Genomic DNA, 20,019 nt, shown 5'->3' on the forward strand with positions numbered 1-20,019 from the left:
TGGTGCCAGGATCGACCCCCTGGGACACCACCAGTGACTGGTCTCCAGCTGCACTTCATGCGGCTGATCACACCCCTCTGAGGCAGCAGTTTAGCCAGTTTTCAGTCCACTGCACCAACCACTTATTTAGCCTGCACTTCATCAGCTTGTCTATGAGGATGTTATGGAGACAGTATCAAAACCTGAAGTCAAGATAAACAACACCCACAGCTCCCCTCTCATCCACCAAGCCAGTCATCTCATGGAAGAAGGCTGTCAGGTTGGTATGACTGTGCTTTTTGTGCAAGAGGGAAAAACATAAAGATCATAGTGAAGTGTGACAGTGGACGAGAAAGAATTAGATTCCCATGCACATCTTGTAGATCCTCAATGCAAACGTATTTTAGAAATACTGGATGATTTGCTGTGGGAGCACAGCTATACCCCAGGCAACAGTTTTCAGGACAGTTTCTCCCAAAGACAAATTTGCAGCTTGCTTCCTCAAGAAGGACAGTGCCTCTGATCTTTTCAAGTCTAAATGAACGTCACTGGGATGTGCAGGTACTAAGAGTAAACTGTCTAAAGGTATTCAGGAGTCTTTATCCCACACAGAAAGAAATACATTAGTCTAAGTAGCATTTATGGGTCACAAAACATTTCTTTGGACATATACAAGTATAAAACTGGGGAGAAGTGATTTTTATACTACATTTCTAAATTATGACCCTACAGCACTTCTTTTTTGCATCAAGGTAAAGAAAAATCATCAAGAATTCAAGCCACCAGATCAAATTTATTCATGAAGTGGAGGCAAATGATGTTCAAGGTCAAATGGTGGATACTTGTTCATAAAAGGACCAAAATTCCAGAGTTTGTTGGTCAGGATTAAACTGTAATGAACCACTCCTTGTGGAGGGAAGAGGAGGAGAAGCTTTTGTCAAAGACTAGCTGGCATATTAGCCTGTGCCTTCATTATTACTTCCCAGAACAAAGCTGCTCGTTAGAACTGGTACCATTGTCTTCAAAAACATGCTATGTCGTAGAGATATGAAGTGTCTGCACAAAGTCTGGAGAAGCTGGAAAGAAGGCTCAGGAGGGCAACGACCAATTTCCCTTCCTCTAATTCTAACTGCCATCAAAGAAAAGGCCATGTGAATGCTGTGTGTCTGATCCTGTTGTTGCTTACACTATTACAACTCAGGAATAATCCTATTAGTGCCCATGAAGTCAATATACAAAGCAGAAGGAAACTGAAGAGTGCTGAGTTCATCTGTTTCTGTTTTCTTCTTTCTTGTTTCCTGGGGGGATGAACAGCTACAGAAGCAGTTAGATATTTTGGAAAAAGGCAGACTTCACCTTTGTGCAAGCTTTGGTTGAAGTAAAGTAAACAGATTTTCCTTGGACGTCAGTGGGAGAAGCAGAGGATCTGTTTTTCTTTGCTTTTGTCCCTCCTGACCTTTATTCTTGCTCTTTTTATTGTCTAAATCTCTTTTCCTCTCTCTCTTTCTGTTTGTCATCTCCTACCCCTCTCTATGATCTGCTCTGTTTTATTAACTTTGACCAAGTATCTCAGAAGGTCAGAGCTGGCTTCAGGGTGATGCCACAGTTCAGAAAAGCATACCAAGAAGCTGTGCACAAGCAGCTAGGCAATACGTTGAAGAAGGGTCACTGTACAGTTGAGAATGGGAATAGAACCTCACAGGCTCAGTAAGGTCCTAAGTGCTAAAGAGATCTATTTATTTTTTAAATAAACAGAATGGATGAGCAGCTAATTATTATTACAACTTGTTTTATTTATTTATTTATTTATTTATTTAAATTACAACAATGGATTCCAGCACATCAATAACTGAAATAGCCTGAGATAGCAGCAACTGTCAGGTTATCACTGGAAGAGGACAAAATTAGAAAGGCCACCAGGGAAGAAGCCAGCATGGGCTGTCTCAAAATGTTATTAGGGGATTGCTATCTGTTAGTGTGACAGCAGACGCCTAAAATCCTTTCTTTCAGGCTGACAGAGCTGAAACTGCAGAATCACTCCTGCATCAGTTACGGGCCTCCCTGCTTGGTCTGTCTTGTCATCCTGATAAGGATAAATAATGCATCCCACCTCTGACACAGCACAGCACATTTTCAGAATGTCCTAATGCTTGCTGAATTTAACACAAAAGTTCTAAAACCTGCCTCACTGAAAACTGAAGATGTCTAAAGGAAGTTGGGAGGAGCAGGGGGGATGACATTGCTGAGTAATTTATTCCTGCAAAATTTTATCTACTTATCCCGCACTTGTTTGAAATTGAAACCATTGTCTTGGATGATGAGGCTGCTTGACCTTGCAGATTTCTGAACAAGCTCAGAAACCCCTTCATTGTGAAGCAGAAGGATAGCATATGGACACTGCTGTGAGATATGATTGCTTATGATTGCTTTTCCATCATTGTTTTCATTGAACAATCTCAGAGAAAAACCTTACGAGGCAAGAGCAGTTTCATTCTTAAGCTTCTTTCTTCCAGATCTACTTGAATTTTTGCATGTCCTACATACTAATTTCTGTACACCTTATCAGGTTATACCAAGCTATGACACCATGATATCAGTCTTCAGGAACAGAAGTCTGAAAAATACACTGCTTTGGATTTCTTACTTTTTTTGCTAAACTGAAAAAAACCAGTCTAAAGATATATTTCACTGCAGTGGTGAAGCCAGACTCTCAGAACAGGGTCCAGATGGATCTGAAAATTGATCTTTACTTACCTTAAAAAGTTCAGTGTTAAAGTAATGTGCAAGTAGAGTGCTGAGAATTTTTATTAAATAGATTATACTCATCTTGTTGTTTTGTTGGCCTGACAAAGATCTTTTATGTGGCTTGTCAGTCTGGACAACTTAGACTAACAGAAAATATAATTAAATGTTCTACTATGCTCTCCTTTCTGCATGAGATTCATTATCATTATGTGATTATTCAGGATATCAAAAACTATCCCGCTCTTTTAGAACCTGGGTCTTGATTCTCTGTTCCTTTTTCCGAGATCAAAACTGTCTGCAAGTAGTGAAGAACTAAAGATATCTGTCCATATTTGGTGCACCAGCTGGCAATTGGCCATAATTATCTTGTCATTTTTCCACTTCTAGCTTTGTAAGGCAAACAGAAACTCTTCCTGGAGACATCCTATTATGTATCACGATGTTTTTTCCCAGTCTTGCAGACAGCTGCACAAAATTGGATGACCTCTCCTGTTGTAAGTATGTTCCAGGAAAAACTATATTCCTTGTGAGGGATAATTGTGTTTAGGAAGTGACCAACAGAAATAAATAAACAAACACTGTTACTTGTATCCCACTTTTACTTTTTCCTGTGTCTTGCAGTACCTTTCAAGGAAAGAATTTTATTTGGCTACAGTGACATTGCTCAGGTCATGAACAAGTCAAGATTGTTTCTGATTTAGACTAACAATCTTAATAAATAAAAAGTAAGTGAAAGCAACTAAAATATAAAAACCTAAACTCTGGACTATTCAAATCAAACACAGCAATTGCCTTTCTACTTCATGATTTTGCTGTAGGTAAATGCAAGATAGCCCATCCTACTTTCAGCAAGGGGAGGCTCCTGCTGTGGCACAGACCACTGCTCAAGCTTCTCCTGCAGTAACTCTCTTGTGTCACTACAGCTTTAGGAAAAGGCTGAGAAGTCAGCTGCACAAACAAAACCATTATACAACCATTGTACAAGCTTCTGTGTCAAAGACTATCTGTAATGAGACTTTTCCTGTGTGGGGGGACGAGATTTGCTCTCTTCGTCTAAAAGGGCAGTGCCCACGTTTGGCAAAGCCAATTCACTAGCATTTTTCCACTCGTTTGCCTACTTGGGAATTAGGTGGGATTTATAACATTTAAAAATTTTTTGAATACGTTAAAAAAGGGGCTGAGAGGGCCAAATTTTGCAGTCTGCTACACTTGAGAATTACAGCTTATTTAACACAGAAGTTAGCTCATCTTTATAGTTATTTCAGTAGCTGTGTGACAAACACAGTTATGCAATTACTTGATTATTGTCTACAAAAGGTATATATTAAAATAAGTAAATTTAAATATTTAATGTCTTCTTTCACAGAGTTTAATTCTTATGAATGAGAGTCAAAGAAATACCAGTATAGTATATCTCATTCAGCTTAATTTGTTAGCTGTCTTAAGGTTTTTGTTCAAAGACAGAATTGAGAAGGAGTTAATGTACAGTTCTGTTGTAACTACTTTTACCCATGCCATGAATTACAGCATCAGAGGCCACCTCTTAAGAGAGCAAGTTCTGTGCAATGTGATGATAAAGAGACAAGCAATTTCCACTAGCTGTATTAAGGGCTGTGGACACAACTTCTTGTCTGATAAGCAAAAATACATTTCCTAAAAGAATCCATTCCAGACTACCAAACTTACACTGAAGGGCAGAGGGGGCATGAGAAAAACTTTTTTATATGGCAAAACACGTTCTCATACATTGGGTTTTGTTGAAAATGAAGATTAAACATACTGTAGCCAGTCCATAACAACAGCTCCTTGCTATTAGGATGCGTACTTTCAGTGAAAAGCAGAAACAAGCACAGAATATATCTACCAAAATTAAAACTAAAAAGAATAAAAAAGACATTAACCTCTTCTTCAGCGTTATGGGCGATTCCATTCTGCACTGGTCCTGAATCACTTGGTGGTGTTACTGCAACTTCCACTTTTGCACTTTTTTCTGGGGCATCATCCATAATAGGAGCACGAAAACAACAGAACAGAATATTATATAACAAATCTATTAGTGAAATTGCTGTCATATATTCATTCAGTCTGTCTAAATCATCAAATACTGATGGTGGACCAATACCTCCTTTACAAAAATGACAGAAAAAAATTCTGGCTTCTTTTTGACCAGTACATGTTTTGAATACAATTCTGATCAGTGGTGACTTTGCTGTTGAAGAAACTATCCTATTAGCACTTACATTCTAGAAATATTTAAATTATTTTATGACTTTGGAAAATATCCAGTGCTCTTAACTTATGCTTTACTTATGCTAAACCCAGTTTACATATGGTAAACTGAGTTTTTAAGGTCAAAACTGACATATAGCATTCTATCCAGACAGTAAAGAACATATCAAACATAAAGAACATATAATTTTTATAATACACTACCTATGAAACCTCTGCAGAGGTATGGCGCACTATACCTTTGCAATTAGTAAAGTTACTTCCCAACAGTATTTGTATTCTTTCCATTTTTACAAATATGTGGGAAAAGAATAACAGGATGATCCAATACCTTCATAACAGAATCCTACAGCCTTCATACAAAACCTTTACAAGGATTAGAGGAAGAAAACAGAGCCTTTGGGTTCTGAATCCAGATTTATTCAAATTTATTCTTACCTTGACTATCTCTGAAATCTCTAATCAATAATTATCTCTTTTGGTATGTACTAAATAAAAATGCCAATGGCCAAAAATCCCTTGGACAATATAAAGTTATAAAGCACTGTCTAACTCGGGTTCAACGTGCCTTCTGCACAGAGGTAAATACACCTATGTGGTTGCATTACTGCTACCCTGAGATTAATCTTAATTAAAAATCGGATTGGAGTGCCAGGCTATCTGTAATTATTTCAGTGCCTTTGGGTTGTCTCTTAACCCCATACCCAGCATTATGGTGCATTTACAGCGTATCTCATCCAATTGCTTGATTCTGGAGGCAAATTGTGCCTAAATATAGCACAAGGTCAGAGAAAGTATCAACTGATAAAATGGTTCAGATTTTATCAGACACATTGGCATCTGGTTTTCTAATGCAGAGAACATGCAATGGTCAAGTAGAGAAAAGAGAGGTCATGGTAAGGATTTCCTTTTAATATATGAACTTTGGAACTAAAAGACAAATTCTTACCCTTAATCAAAAACCATAGTAAGCTGATTTTGTACAAGAATAGCATATATGGGCCTGACTGATTCTCTGCAACTTGCCAATGCCCATATCAAATCCTAAATGTGAAAGTTTTTTTTCTTTTTCTGACAAGAATGCTATCACCTAAAATATGTATATTCCTAAGCAGTAGTTTTGACCTCAGGAACTACAAAAATTCATCTATAATACACAGTAAGTAACCTGTGCAAAATTTTTAAGGGGTTTCACTTCTCCACCAGAAAATTCTTAGGGCTCCATGAACTGAAAAGTGCTGAAACCTGAGTTCGGATAGATAAAACAGTGCAAATTGCGTATGTGGCAGGTTTCATTATGTATGTGGATAGGGAAAAAATAAAATCAGAAGATGAGCTGGTAATGCTATAAACCAGGTGTGGCTACCAGAGCTATTCGTTAGCCCTGTGGGGATGCTGTGTATATGCAGAACTGCTGAGCAAACCAGGTTTTGTTTAACACGACCTATTAAAAGCAAATAACGCAGCACAATCTGCCCCTGCACCAACCTTTCAAAGTTCGGTAAATTCACCGAGTTTTCAAACTCAAACTTAGAGTAAGTTTTGCCCGTTTCTCTCATGTCAAAATCAGCACTACATCTTTCTCTGCATTTTCCCTGCAGGGTGTCATTCTAATGTCTTAATCAGCCTTTCTCTTCTTGCACGTCACTCCCAGTCCTGTCCATGTGTTTTACACTCTTTCCTATATGTAATCAGAGTACTTTTTACTAGCTTATCATAAATAAAGCAGAGGGGGAAATTTGGCTCTAAGGATTTTCAAGCAAAATAAAACAGTGAATAAGCCCTCAGGGACAAGTGGTAAATCTGCACTGCGACACTCACCATGATTAGCATCTCCGTTCCGCCTCTCACTGTCTTCCACCTGGCACTTCTTTTTGGCAATCTTATGAAGAATTGAGGCCCTCTCCTTGAACTTTCCTAAAATAAAGCATTGTCATTATTCAAATGCAGCTGTTTTGAGAGGCTAGGTTTCCTTGTGATAGCTTAGGCTCCATAAATCAGTGCAGTAATCCATTTCCATTTCTTCCCAAGCACCTAATATGTTATTAAACACTATCTGATGTTCTGATATATACTTATTACTTATATACTGTATCTGATACATTATTTTACTCTTTTTTATGGAAATAAAAATATAAAAGTTTTTTTTTTATTCTGAAAAATCAGCAAATAATTGAAAAATAAATTGAAAACAACAAAAAAAATTGTTTTTCTTCTGAAGCAGTCACTGAAGTTCCATCTATGAAAGTGCTGGTGTAGAATTTCAGCCTAAACAGAAGATGAATAAAGATAATAAGCAGAGTTTCAGGTCTGAATTAGGAGCACAGTAACACAGAATTTCAGAGGAATCCATAAATCATGTCATACTGATTGTGGTTCATTTTGTCACTTTGCATTCTGCTGTGCCCCTGTGACTACTACAGACATTTCAGAAGGAGAAGAAATCTTCATAATAAATGATTTTCATGAAAGCTTCTCAAAGGAAAATGTTCTTCTCAACCTGCCAGATGGTTGACGTCTCGCATCAGGTCATCCCTGGAGAAGTTAGAGATCTACTCGCAACTCATCATCTAGACTGTCTCTGGGGAACTTGTCCCATCCTAAGAGAGAGGTCTCAGGTCCTGTTACTCTTTGTCGGTTATTGAGTCCAAATGACGTATTCAAACTAGACAATGTCAAAGATGGCAAACATTAAGTGAAATTAACTCAGTTCTTCCTCTAAGTTGGTTATCTTATGTAAGGACTCTCTGGATAGGTTATGACAGTTTATGTTTTGTAGGAAGATGCTGTATGCCTCCTTTTCTATTTTTATTCTCATTGCCATTACTCTTCCAGGCTTTTTTTCTCTTTGTTTAGATATAACTGGATAACTACAGCACAGTACTCTTCTAATTAAAAACACTAATACCAGCCAGGGCTCTTGCCTGTTTTAATTCTTAATCTTAAAAAAAAAAAAAATCCATTGAAAGCAGTCCAACTCTTGCTGTCCTTGCTGCAAAATGAATGCAGGCTTAAGGCCAAAAGATATTTCAATGGAATCAAATAATTGATTAACAGTGGGAAGCAGAGAGAAGTCATGAATGAACTCAGTGAGTTGGATAATGCAGAGTCACTGTTTCCAAGTTAAAATACAAGACATGCAAGAATGAATCATGGGTCAAGAAACAAATCCTCTCTTCCCCTCTCACAAATGGGAGCTTATCAGAAACAATACCATTACAAGAAACTGGTTCAAAACTCTGTACCAACACTTTCATATGCACAGAAGCTACATTCTACTGTGCAAAGGGACTAGCAGATATCACTTGTTGGGAAGTGGAATTAATTTGTCAACAGCAAATCACTTCAAAAGTAATAAAAATAATACAAAGATCCAATAAATAGCTGTAGGCACTGCCCCTTCTGCAACCTCTATCTTATCATAAACATATCATGCTCCAAAATAAAAGTTAGCATTTAAGAATACATTGCAAACATCTTCTTTTTTGGTATAAAATGCCTCGAGTAAAGTTGCCTGCAGAAGAGCATTGCAGAGTAGAACACAATGATAAATTGTAAGCCATCTCCTTATTTCAATGCATAGGGTCAATGCCAGAGATTTTAGTTAGAAAAGGAAGAAAAGGAAGAAGAGGAAAAAAAGTGAAAGAAAGGAAAAAGAAGAGAGAGAAAGGGAAGTGCTCAGGTTATGAGATGAACTGAAGAGAGAAAGGAAAAACAGAGAGAAGTAGAAAGAAAATCATATTTCCAAATATTTTATGCTGAAATGCTGGAAAAGTCAAGCCTGTTTCTAACTCCATTTGAAGCACTGGGGCAATTAAAAAGAGCTTATCAATAAGCATGTTTAGGTTTTCAAAGGTGCCTGCATAATTTTCATACACCTTGCATGTCAGTTTGCTCATAGATTGCTGGTGGTAGGTTTCGGAGTCCAATCTTGGCTTCACACATTTGAGGATTTGGCTTATGATGCCACAAATATACAACTGCATTTTTGGAAGCCATGCAAACGAAGAAACTGAGACTCTTCCTGAAAAAGATCTGTGGAAACATCCACATCTTCACCTACTCCACGCTAGTTTTAATTTAAGGTTCAGTTTTAAACAATTTAATTAAAATAATGCAGAGTTTTATAGGGATATTCTTGTTTTGTTTGGAATTGCTTAGTTTTGTTTAGAGAAATTTGAGCTAATATTGAACTGAAAATGAAATGTCTCTACAGAGATTCACTCTGCCTTATATGAGCTTAAAACTTGTTTTCCTCAATTTTTGTTGTATTGTCAAGGGCCCCCTTCCATGCTGATTTTTTCTTTAGAAGGAGTTTCCTACCCTGACATTACCATTGTAAGATACACATCCACCACTTCATTCAGGAGACTGTTCCACAGTTACAAGTCACTGTCATGGAAATTAAACTGATTATTGGAAATGGAAACACTATTTTTCTTCATTTTTCTTTCTTAGAAATGCATGGTTTGTCTTACATAGTTTTACTTTATTCCCTTCCATTTGATTCACTCAGTATAGGTGAACAAGCAGTGGAAAGAAATGATTAAAAGACAAAATACGGACTATCAAAAGTATAAAACTGAAGTGCCACTGCAGGAAAGCACTACTGCTAGCCTGCATGAGGGTAGTGACATACAAGCGGAAGTGGAGCCTCTTCCTTCCCTTTTCCTCCATCAGTTAAAAAACAAAGCTAAACAAAACTTGTCTGGCAAAGGAGAAGCCCAGGTATGCACAGACCCATCAGGGAATAAGACCATCTCAGGATATTTCTAAATCATTCATATTTAATAGAAAGCCCCAGAGGTTTAACCTTAGGCACAGATCTTCTCTCATGCCTTTTTCTCATCTCCAGGTGGGATTACTATGACAAGCCATAGGAATTTCATGTAACTTTTTCTTTCTATTAGAAGCTAGAAGCCTGGGTTTTGTCTTTCACAGTCCTATGTACTGTGGGTTTGACTATGTAAAGTAGTTTTTACATCATCTGCTACCATGAGAGTTCAGGTCAATGAAAATTCTTGACTCCACACACCCCAAACAGGATAAGCTATTTTAGAAAATTCTTTCATTAATCTAGATTTGCTGAACTCAGACCAATTTTGCAGTTTGTTTCAGTTTGGGTGGGGCGGAATAAGAAGGAATGGGAGATCAGGGACAGGTGGTTGGCAAAGAAGGTAGCTTAAAGCTAAATTGGTTATATTTGAACACATGCAAACAAATCAGTATTGTACAATATACATGTGCCTTGATCTTCATGAGTAACTCCAGCTGGCATCTCTGAGTTCGCCTCCTGATCAAGGTTATATTAAAAGTCCTTTGATTGCAACCCAGGTTACAGACTCAGATTCTCTGGGTCAGAAGCCTTTGATTTGACAGAAAAATATTTTGGGAAATTCACTGGTTTAAAAAATTCAATACTACCATTTGTCTTCTTTTCAGCCTCTGACTAAATGCAAATTACTACATCTTTGCAACACTAGCACTGCAGCCAAGCTTTCATGAGTCACAGGATGTCAAAATTAAGGCTGTCTAGGCAACCTAAACTGTGCCTACCTGGCCTGCTGGTGGACAGTTAGGGAACGAAACTATCGGGTCACAACCGATCAATTCCAGAAATCCTCCTTATACCCCTTCAGCTTTAATGCTAAAAAGTCACCGGTGTCACATGAATGCATGAATCTGCACATACATGCAGATTTTTCATGTTCCCATGTGGTAGGGTATATTTTCTCTCCAAGTTGGGCCTGTTTAATCAGCAATTAATCTAAAGTCAGTTTCAGACCAAACAGGAGCTAACAAAACAGCAGAGCTCAGTTTTAAGACCTAGAGCACAACGGTCTTCTGACTATTTCACTATATCTGTTATTGTCACCTTTTGCCTCTGCTTCTTCTGACACAACAGCAAGAATTGATGTGCCTTGTGTGACTTCATCAGAGGATTTAAAGATTTGTCAGCTCTCTTCACTTAGGGTTTGGGGACGCTGACGTAAGAATGTACTGTATTAGAAAAAAAAAAGGATTTATAATTGGGTTTACACATTCCTCTGCCTAACTTAATGTATAAAAATGTAAAAAGCTCAGTTAAGAAAGGAAGATAAAGAAGAAAAAAGGATAATGAAGTGTGATGCAGAGTGATGGGGATTATGTTTTTGCATATCCAAATGGAAAGTTCAAGATATAGCGTGCTTTGATCTAAGCTCAGTTTCTGGGATACACTATTCATTATTTGCTTTTTGAAGACATGTAAAAATGATGATGACGACAGTTGTATTTGGGAAGCTAACCCATATCACAGACTCTTGTCAGTGTTAATACTCCTAAAGACAAAAAGCACTTCCTTCCTTATTTTTGCTACTGGAAGAAAATGTACAGTAGGTCTTGGATTATTTATTCATGAAGGGTGCTCTCTGAGGTGACACTGAATATTTATAGCATTATATTCAGTCTAAGCATGGTAATAATATATAGCAGTTTTACAGAGCGTACTTGCATGGATATTTTCCCACAAGTAGCTATATTTAACTACCATTAGGGTATTTATACAACTCAGAAGTCTATTGATGTAGTGACTACTTTGGAAACGGTAGACTTAGTACTTCAGAAAAAAAAAGAAAAACCTCAATGTATCCAACTCTGAGGCTACAATGAAAAATGACATTTGTAACTTGATTGTGATAAATATTGAGATGACACATACCGCAAAAACTTTAGCTCTGGTAGCTGTATCTGAATGGTCTGGGTTAACAACTCATTTCAGATGCTTGAGAGGAGTATTTAAACAACTTAAACACCAAAATGTCCAGTAAAATCTCCTCTCAAGCATCTATTATCTCATGCCCATCCTTGTAAATTGGACAGTGAATTTGCCAGCTGGGCAACTGTGGATAGCACTCCAGCTTTCCCTGTCGTCCGTATGAGCTGGAGCTTGCACCTTCTCTAGAAGAAATCAGAGTCTTGCAATAGCAGGCACAAGGGTGACAGGAACCGCCTCCAAAAGCAGGGCCCAGAATAGTATGGTTATATTTCAGTGAGTATCAACAGCACATGTAGAAAATGGGAAATAGTCAGAATCTAACATTTGCTTTTCCTGGAGAAATGGCCAGGAGTAAGTCATATAATGAAGGTTTTCTTAAAACATTTTAAAATCAAGATCAGTCTAAACTAGAAAATAATCTAAGCAAGAAAGTAGCTGTCTTTTTTAAAAAAAGAGAATCTAGCTGTTCATCATATATTCCCATGGTTAAACTTAAGAATTTAGGAATTTAAACTTAGGAACAGGCGGTTAACTTTTCTACAGGCCTCGCGCTTATCTCCATCTTCCAGCAAGCTGTTCACTGCAAAACTGAACACCCATGAAACCACCTGCCTGGCGCTGTAATCAGAGAGCTGCACAAAAGGCCTTGATCCTACCGACAATCAGGTCTCAGCTGAGGAAAACTTCCCAATTGCAGAAATGCTGAGTGGACTCGGACTGAAGCATGTGGTGGAAATTAAGCATATGCTTAACTGCTTTCCTGAATTAGCATTTTAAACAGCAATGCTTTTGACTCAGCTGAAAAATTCCCTGAGATTTCACTGAGCACTGATTCAGGCCCTAATTACTTCCTACTTGTATTGCAGAATCAGGATTTTATACAGTTTTTGTATTGTAATTAAGCATACAATTAATATTCTAGAAATAGTGAAGCCTAGTTTTTTTTTAAAAGAAGTTTATTGATTACTTTTGAATAATACACAAAACTGAGGTAATTTAATAAATGTTTTCAAACTGAGTGATTTGAACATCCATAAATGAACTCATCTTCTTGAATGCACTGTAAAACATGACATAAAATAAGCAACTGTAAGCTATATTATACAGTTCAGTAGAATTTGTGAGTGTGGATTTGCATGTTTGTCCTTCTTTAATAAACACATTCTGTTGCATTTCCTTATCTGAAAGAAGCAAAACTGAAAAGCTGATGACAGTAACCTGAAAAGAGAGCGACAACTGATCACAGTGACAATGAAATCATGCAAAAAAGAATTATTCAAAAATGAAGAAAGGGAAAATAGGATAAAGTAAAATGAAAGAAAAAGCAAATCCACAAAAGGTGCTCAAAGAAGGACTTTACAGAAAGCTCATACAAACAATTCTAAAATATTTCTTACCTTCTTCAGTCATTGTGTCATAATATTTTAGGTTTCCATATGATCCAAGCTCTACAACATCACAGTAAAAGACACAAAGATAAGGAAACAGCAGACATTCAAGAAATGTACATGTTTTTGCATGTGCTTCATAAACTTCACAGCGATTATGCAAAAAAATTCTGCAGGACAGCGAAACATGGATTACAGAAATAGCAGAGCCTTTCCCCCCAGGAAGTTTCACAAGTCACGTGGTTTAGATAAATGACCTGCTAGACTGTGATCTCGGGAGAAGTGCTGAAATCTAAAATTCAGCCTTTTCAAGGTGATTGCCAATTTTGGTGTCTCCATATATGGGGACACATAATAAACCTTGACAGGACCTGATCAGCAGGAACTTTGGAAACTAAGCCTTTTAACATGTCTCAGGTCAGGCATTTAAATATTTAGGCATCCAAAAAAAAAAAAAAAAAGCATTATCTAAAGAATCATGATTCTTTATATGAGAATATAAATCTTTTATGAGATGCTGTCTTACAAGCATTCTGATAGCAGTGCTGATGCTGACTTGCTATATAGGAGTTACTTAATTTGACCACTCTCTTGTCATGTGTGAGATCAGAAAAATTGCATTTACTCACTTCATCAGGTGTTATAACATCTAAATTAATTAAATCATTAATTAGATCTGAATATCTCACATTATTACGGTCTATCACAGTAGAGGAACAAATGGAAAGCAGAGCTCCCCAGCTCCTTAGGACTATGCTTCCATGTGACAGAATCTTGTACAAAATCACCTTTCTTCTTCAGATGTTACTTTAGATTTCATTTCAGTATAAAAATATTCTTTTTTCTTAAAGTTTTGCATGTATATCAACACAATAATTAATATAGGTTTCAAAATTCTACAGAGCAGGACAGAGAAATATTAATGCACAAAGCTGAAAAATTTGTAAGCAATTTCACTCTGTTGTCATTCCTTATGTAAAGCTTTACAACTGTGCTTCTAAGCATTCAACCTTTAAAACAGTTTAGTTATAAAAAAATGGATATTTAACAATTTGATATGGGTGTTTTCTATGCAATTATTCTCTGTTTATGTTTATGAAAGTACTTAAGCAAACATACAAATGCTAGCCAATTATTTTGTTTTTAGCTGATGCACTTCATGATCTTTCAATATTTTTTCTACGTGGGAGAATTTCAATGGAAATCTTGCTTTTAATTTTTAACTCTAAAATATTGTGATGATATGCAAATCTGGTACTTTAAAAGATCCAAATTTTTATTAATTTGCAGATACTTGAATCTGCAAAACAAACATTTCTTATATAATTTGTACACAGAGAGAAAGCTTTATGCCATGTAACTAAAAAAATACAAGCTTTTATTATGGTTAGAATTTTTAAATTGAATTACACTTAACTGTAAAGATTGTTTCAGGGACATACTTCAAAAAAATCCATTACAAATACTGATATAGTCTTGTTTGCACAGTGTAGTCTGTCCTTATTTGCACATAAGTATGCCCATAATCATATGGCATTACTCTAAGTCTCTCAGGGCAAAGAAAGATGTAATTTAAAGAAATAATTTTATATATTGCTTTAAAATGATCTAGTTATTCATGTACTATTTTGTAAAGATGTTCTTAATACTGTAATATAATCTCGTTTGCTGCTTTTATGTAGAAAAAGCTGTTGTCCTAATGTCTCAATTTTAGCCTGAAAGGTCCGAATTCCTTATCCAGGGAAAGCTCCTGATCGTGTCAGGACAGACTTCCTCTGTGTAAGGCGTCAGGAACCTGGCGTGCTGCTTAATACTGGGACTGGGCATCCCTGATGACGGGGGCCCGAGCCCTTGATTGAACCTGTTCTCACCGATCCCTGCCTCCACCTGTCCGTGACCAGGTTTGCTAGAACCTGGGGCGAGGCGTCCACTGGAGGATGGAGACAGGCGTGGGAAACCGATGCCGAAAGAAGCCAGAGAGTAACGAGAGCAGTAAAATGCAAGTGCATGCAGGAGGCAAGGCTGCGAGCGACAGGGTGGATGAAGTTACGTCTCCCCCAAAACGAGCTGGGGGAGAGGGGAAGGATGGCACTGAAGGTGGCACCCCGGCTGCAGACCGCAGCATTAACACAGCGATAGCATGGGACGTGGTGGTGGCAGCCACCGCGCCAAGGACCTCTGACTTAATGGAAGAGACACAGAGGAGCTTTCAGAGGGAGCCCACAATAATGGCAAATTATGCTAAATCTCCAGCAGAAAGGAAAGCAGCAGCAGAAAGGCATGGTAACTGAGGTACTGGCAACCAGGTTTAGATCTGCGTTTGCTTCTGTCCCGTCTGAAATGAGAGATATACAACAAAGAGGAAGGAAAAACAGGGGGCTCTGACCTTATGAAAACAGAGAAAAGGTACAAACAGATCCACGCAAGTGCGCAACACTGACGCTAGTCATGTCCTAGGCACTCATACAATGCCAGCAATTCAGCACGCCAAGCTTTAAACTAGGTGAATTCTCGCAGTTAGCAAAGCTATTTCCAGGAAAAATCTAATCTTGTTGGTGAGATTACACTCCTCAAAGCTTTTATAGTCCTATATCCAGAGCAGAATATTTTATACAAACAACAGCACTGTGATGATGCTAGAAACTGTCAGCTGCACTTACTCACACAAATTGTTTTGTTGATTTCAACAAAAATATGTGCATCAGTGCTGCTCAGCAACACCAGAGGTAAAAGAACTGGATTCTAAATCATTATAGTAAAAAAAATCTAACAACAAAAACACTCTCACAGATCAACCAGACATCTAAATTTGGCTTGACCTGGTACATCAGCTTTGTGTGGTACACTTTTTTGAACACAGCTCCTGGAAGGGATCTTCAGAAATGACTGTTCCCAGCAGTTTGCATGTGCCATACACCATGGAAATATTTGAGAGCTAAAAACCAGATGCCCCCAAATGGATCCTATATGATGTCACTGATTTTAAAGCCCTCTTGAAATTTGTTGCTAAGATACTATTACAAATTAATATTAATCTGATGAAAACGTTCCAAAACAAAGGTTTACTTAATTCATAGTTTACAGCTAAACCCAGGCACCCTTACTGCCTCCAATGTACAGTACTCGTTTCTGCTGTAAAATTTGGGAGTAAATCTAGTCTTTAGTGTTTATTTTTGAATTTTCCTATTGTAACAGGACTCTGTTTAACATGATTCTAAGTAAACTCCAACTGAATTTAAGTGCTTTTTAAAAAAATTTGGTAGATTTGAAAATGTTTTCAGCTGTTAAAACCACTGGATATTATATGGAACTGGAAATCGGAAATACTGTGATAAAGGCTGCTTGGAAAGAGACCAAAAAATTCCAACACCTTGAAAATTTGAGAATTCTAGTTTCATGAGGTTAGAAGTTCAAATATATTCCCCAACTATTCCTGCACTTTAAAAATATTCTGAATGTTCTATATTGCTTTTACTTTCACCTTAAAGATGTTTGCTCTAAGGAAACAAAGCCATTTTATTAGGAAAAAAAATTCTAATGAATGTTATAATAAATACATGAAGCTCATTCCAAAAGTATTGTATGAATTCCTATATTGCTAAAATCTTGAATTTGAATTCGAGTTCTGAGTAATCTAAGCAGCTTCAAGACCTAGAGACTTTTTATGTTTAGCTATCTGACTTCAGAAATTCTGGAGATCTGTCTAACACTGATTTAAATTAATGCCTACTATATATTTGGAATTGCAAAATACTTTAAAAAAATCCTAAAAGTTTGAAAAATTACAGTTTTCATACTGGTCCTGCTTTCCTAAAATGTCCCTACTCTCAACTTTGAAGCACTATAAGACATTTCTTGCAGGTAACTGTGGTGGATCATAATGAAATATTCCCTTGCAGACTCTTTCAGGTTTGATGCTCCTTTCTGAAGCTCAGCGTGCAGGATGACTTTAGAGATCATGGAGAGGTTGTAAGGAAAGACAGAAAGACAAGATAATTTATTTTTTTCTGAAATGTCTGTCAGTTTCAGTGTCCTGTAAAATCATAGTGCAGCCAGCGTGTAACGTATGTAAGCAGCTTCTATCGGACAATGGGGAAAAAGGCTGGGAACACCGCTTTTGATATCTTCTTCCTTCCCCTCCTTCCTCAGAGGACTGAAGCACTCATTAGAAACACACAATTATTAGGGCCTGCTGCTTAAAACAGCACTGTCTAGCCCCCCGCGCCACGCAGCTCCCGCTGCGGGGGCCACCGCAGGCAGCCTGGCTGACAGTCAGTATCAGCGTCCCTTCTGGTCTCGGAAAGCGAAGAGGATGCAGAAGTGCAGCTTAACAGCCCATCCTGGGCAATCACATAGTCATTGAATTAATTTCTTCCTTTCTGCATATTTTCAAGCCAGAGGAGAACAGAGGGTTACTGGTAATTTTGCCTGACATTCCTGAAGGATTATGACAACATCTGCCATTACCTCTTATTTTCTACCATATATGTAGTTGCTACACCATATCTAGGTAAGCAGAAAGAATAATACCATTAGTCAATGGTGCTATATTAGTTGTAATTTCAAATAATACACCTAATTACTCAGTTTATTTTTGCCAGGTGCATTCAATAAATTTTACAGGTACTGTCTGTGGTGAAACACTAACTTCTGCCTGTTAATCGTTGTGTCCCAGCTCCCATGGGAAGAAAGTGTAGCCAGTATTTCCAGCTCCTTGCTCTGCTGCCATGAGGGCCTCAGATATTGACTGAAGTCGCCCCCGGTTATGTCAGAAATGAACCTGGCTTGGAGTTTCTCAGAATACTTGGTAAGACACACAGCTATTTTAAAGATAGCAACCTGTACTGCTACAACTGTTATCCTAAAGATATTAACAGTGTGTACCCCTACACAAAAAATGTTACCTCAGACTCTCAGAACTTCAGGAATTGGGCCTTTATATTTGTAAACACAGTAATGCATTGCAGGTTTCTTAGACAAGCGCAAGATTCTGACCTTACATAAAAATACACATCTGCATCAAAATTCTTGTCACATTTCTTCTATATACCCTAAGGGAATTAAAATCTTTGATGTTGACTTATTCTTTATTCAAAGTAAAGCTGCTAAAGAGAAATCTCTGAAGGTAATCCCTGAATTTTTAGTGCAACTCCACCGCTGTATTTTCTGGACCTTCCTAGTGTCTGATTTCTGCAGTTATGAAGGTGTTGAGGCATAATCTTTTTTTAAACTCAGTGACAGCTTGGCTTAAAATTAACTGTGAGACATTTGGGAACAAGCAGGGTGGCAGTGAGTATCTTTTTGTGTATCGATGAAGATTCTGCCTATATCACTGTGTCTGTGACTCATGTGTGACATTGGTAATATTGGGAAATAACTTCTTTTAAGATGGTAGGTACAATACTGGTGGTCATTTTCAGCTCTGCTGCTGGACAGTGTGTAGCTGATTTCAAGAGCCAAACACCAATAAACCAATAAACTCAATATCTTATAACTACCTTCTAAAGAGCTATATATCCTTCACAGAATCACAGAATCGCTGAGGTTGGAAGGGACCTCTGGAGATCATCTAGTCCAACCCCTCTGCTCAAGCAGGGTCACCTAGAGCACATTGCACAGGATTGCATCCAGGCGCATTTTGAATATCTCCAGAGAAGGAGACTCCACCACCTCTCGGGGCAACCTGTGCCAGTGCTCTGTCACCCTCACAGTGAAAAAGTATATCCTCATGTTCAGATGGAAGTGTCTGTGTTTCAGTTTGTGCCCATTGCCTCGCGTCCTGTTGCTCAGCACCACTGAAAAGAGTCTGGTCCCATCCTCTCGACACCCTCCCTTCACATACTTGTACACACTGATAAGATCCCCTCTCAGCCTTCTCTTCTCTAGGCTAAACAGGCCCAGCTCTCTCAGCCTTTCCTCATAAGAGAGATGCTCCAGGCCCCTAATCATCTTTGTGGCCCTTCGCTGGACTTGCTCCAGTAGTGCCACATCCCTCTTGTACTGGGGAGCCCAGAACTGGACGCAGTACTCCAGATGTGGCCTCACCAGGGCTGAGTAGAGGGGGAGATTCACCTCCCTCGACCTGCTGGCAACACTCTTCCTGATGCACCCCAGGATACCATTGGCCTTCTTGGCCACAAGGGCACATTGCTGCCTCATGCTTAACTTGTTGTCCACCAGCACTCCCAGGTCCTTCTCCGCAGAGCTGCTTTCCAGCAGGTCAGCCCCCAACCTGTCCTGGTGCCTGGGGTTATTCCTCCCCAGGTGCAGGACCCTGCACTTGCCTTTGTTGAACTTCATGAGGTTCAACCAGTCTTATAATCTGCAAGGTATCAGAAGATGAGCACATCCTTCCCATAAACAAATCTTAAAGAGTGATAGTCACGCAGATACTGTAAAAATGAATATAGCCTAGCAACATTGCTTGCAAACACCTTTATGACTAATGTTAGCTAAGGAACAGTTTCACAGGACTCAGCCTTAACTTTACTTATAGGACCATTCCTGTGAGAAAAACTGAGATTTTGCCTAAGTCTTTGTAGGTTTGGGGCTATTGGTACAGCAGCAAATGGACAGTATAAATCTTTTCTGGGTTTTCATACCCATAAATTCAACCTGTGGAAGGGTTAAAAAATGCAAAATAAAAGGGAGAAGAGAAATTAAAAAGAGGCTAGAAACTGATAAGTAAAATTGAGAGTGAATTTGCAGTCAAGAATTATGACTTGAAAGCAAAAAAATCCTGTAAACATGAATCCTAACCTACTTTTGGAGACAGAAGGGATTTTTTGTGCAAGAGGTTGCACACACAACTCTGAAAGTCAGTTCCCGACAGTCCTTCAGAGGAAGCAACAAAGGCTTTAATTTGGTAATCCACGCTTATTGTTCAGTAGCCTGCTGAGTGCAAGCGGGTTCAGGGAAAAG

The 20,019-nt window shown here is 38.2% G+C and overlaps 1 protein-coding gene across 1 annotated transcript in view; it reads right to left on the reverse strand.

Moving 5' to 3' along the window:
• Nucleotides 1-20,019, reverse strand: part of SLC24A2 (solute carrier family 24 member 2) — a 107,581-nt gene that overhangs the window by 19,499 nt on the left and 68,063 nt on the right. The window contains exons 4-6 of the mRNA XM_013948236.2: nucleotides 13,108-13,158; nucleotides 6,775-6,870; nucleotides 4,626-4,714 (exon numbers count right to left, since the gene is read on the reverse strand). Of these exons, the coding sequence (XP_013803690.1) occupies nucleotides 4,626-4,714; nucleotides 6,775-6,870; nucleotides 13,108-13,158 (236 nt within the window). The remainder of the gene's footprint in view (nucleotides 1-4,625; nucleotides 4,715-6,774; nucleotides 6,871-13,107; nucleotides 13,159-20,019) is intronic.

This window comes from Apteryx mantelli, chromosome Z (genome assembly GCF_036417845.1).
Source record: "Apteryx mantelli isolate bAptMan1 chromosome Z, bAptMan1.hap1, whole genome shotgun sequence".
NCBI lineage: Eukaryota > Metazoa > Chordata > Aves > Apterygiformes > Apterygidae > Apteryx > Apteryx mantelli.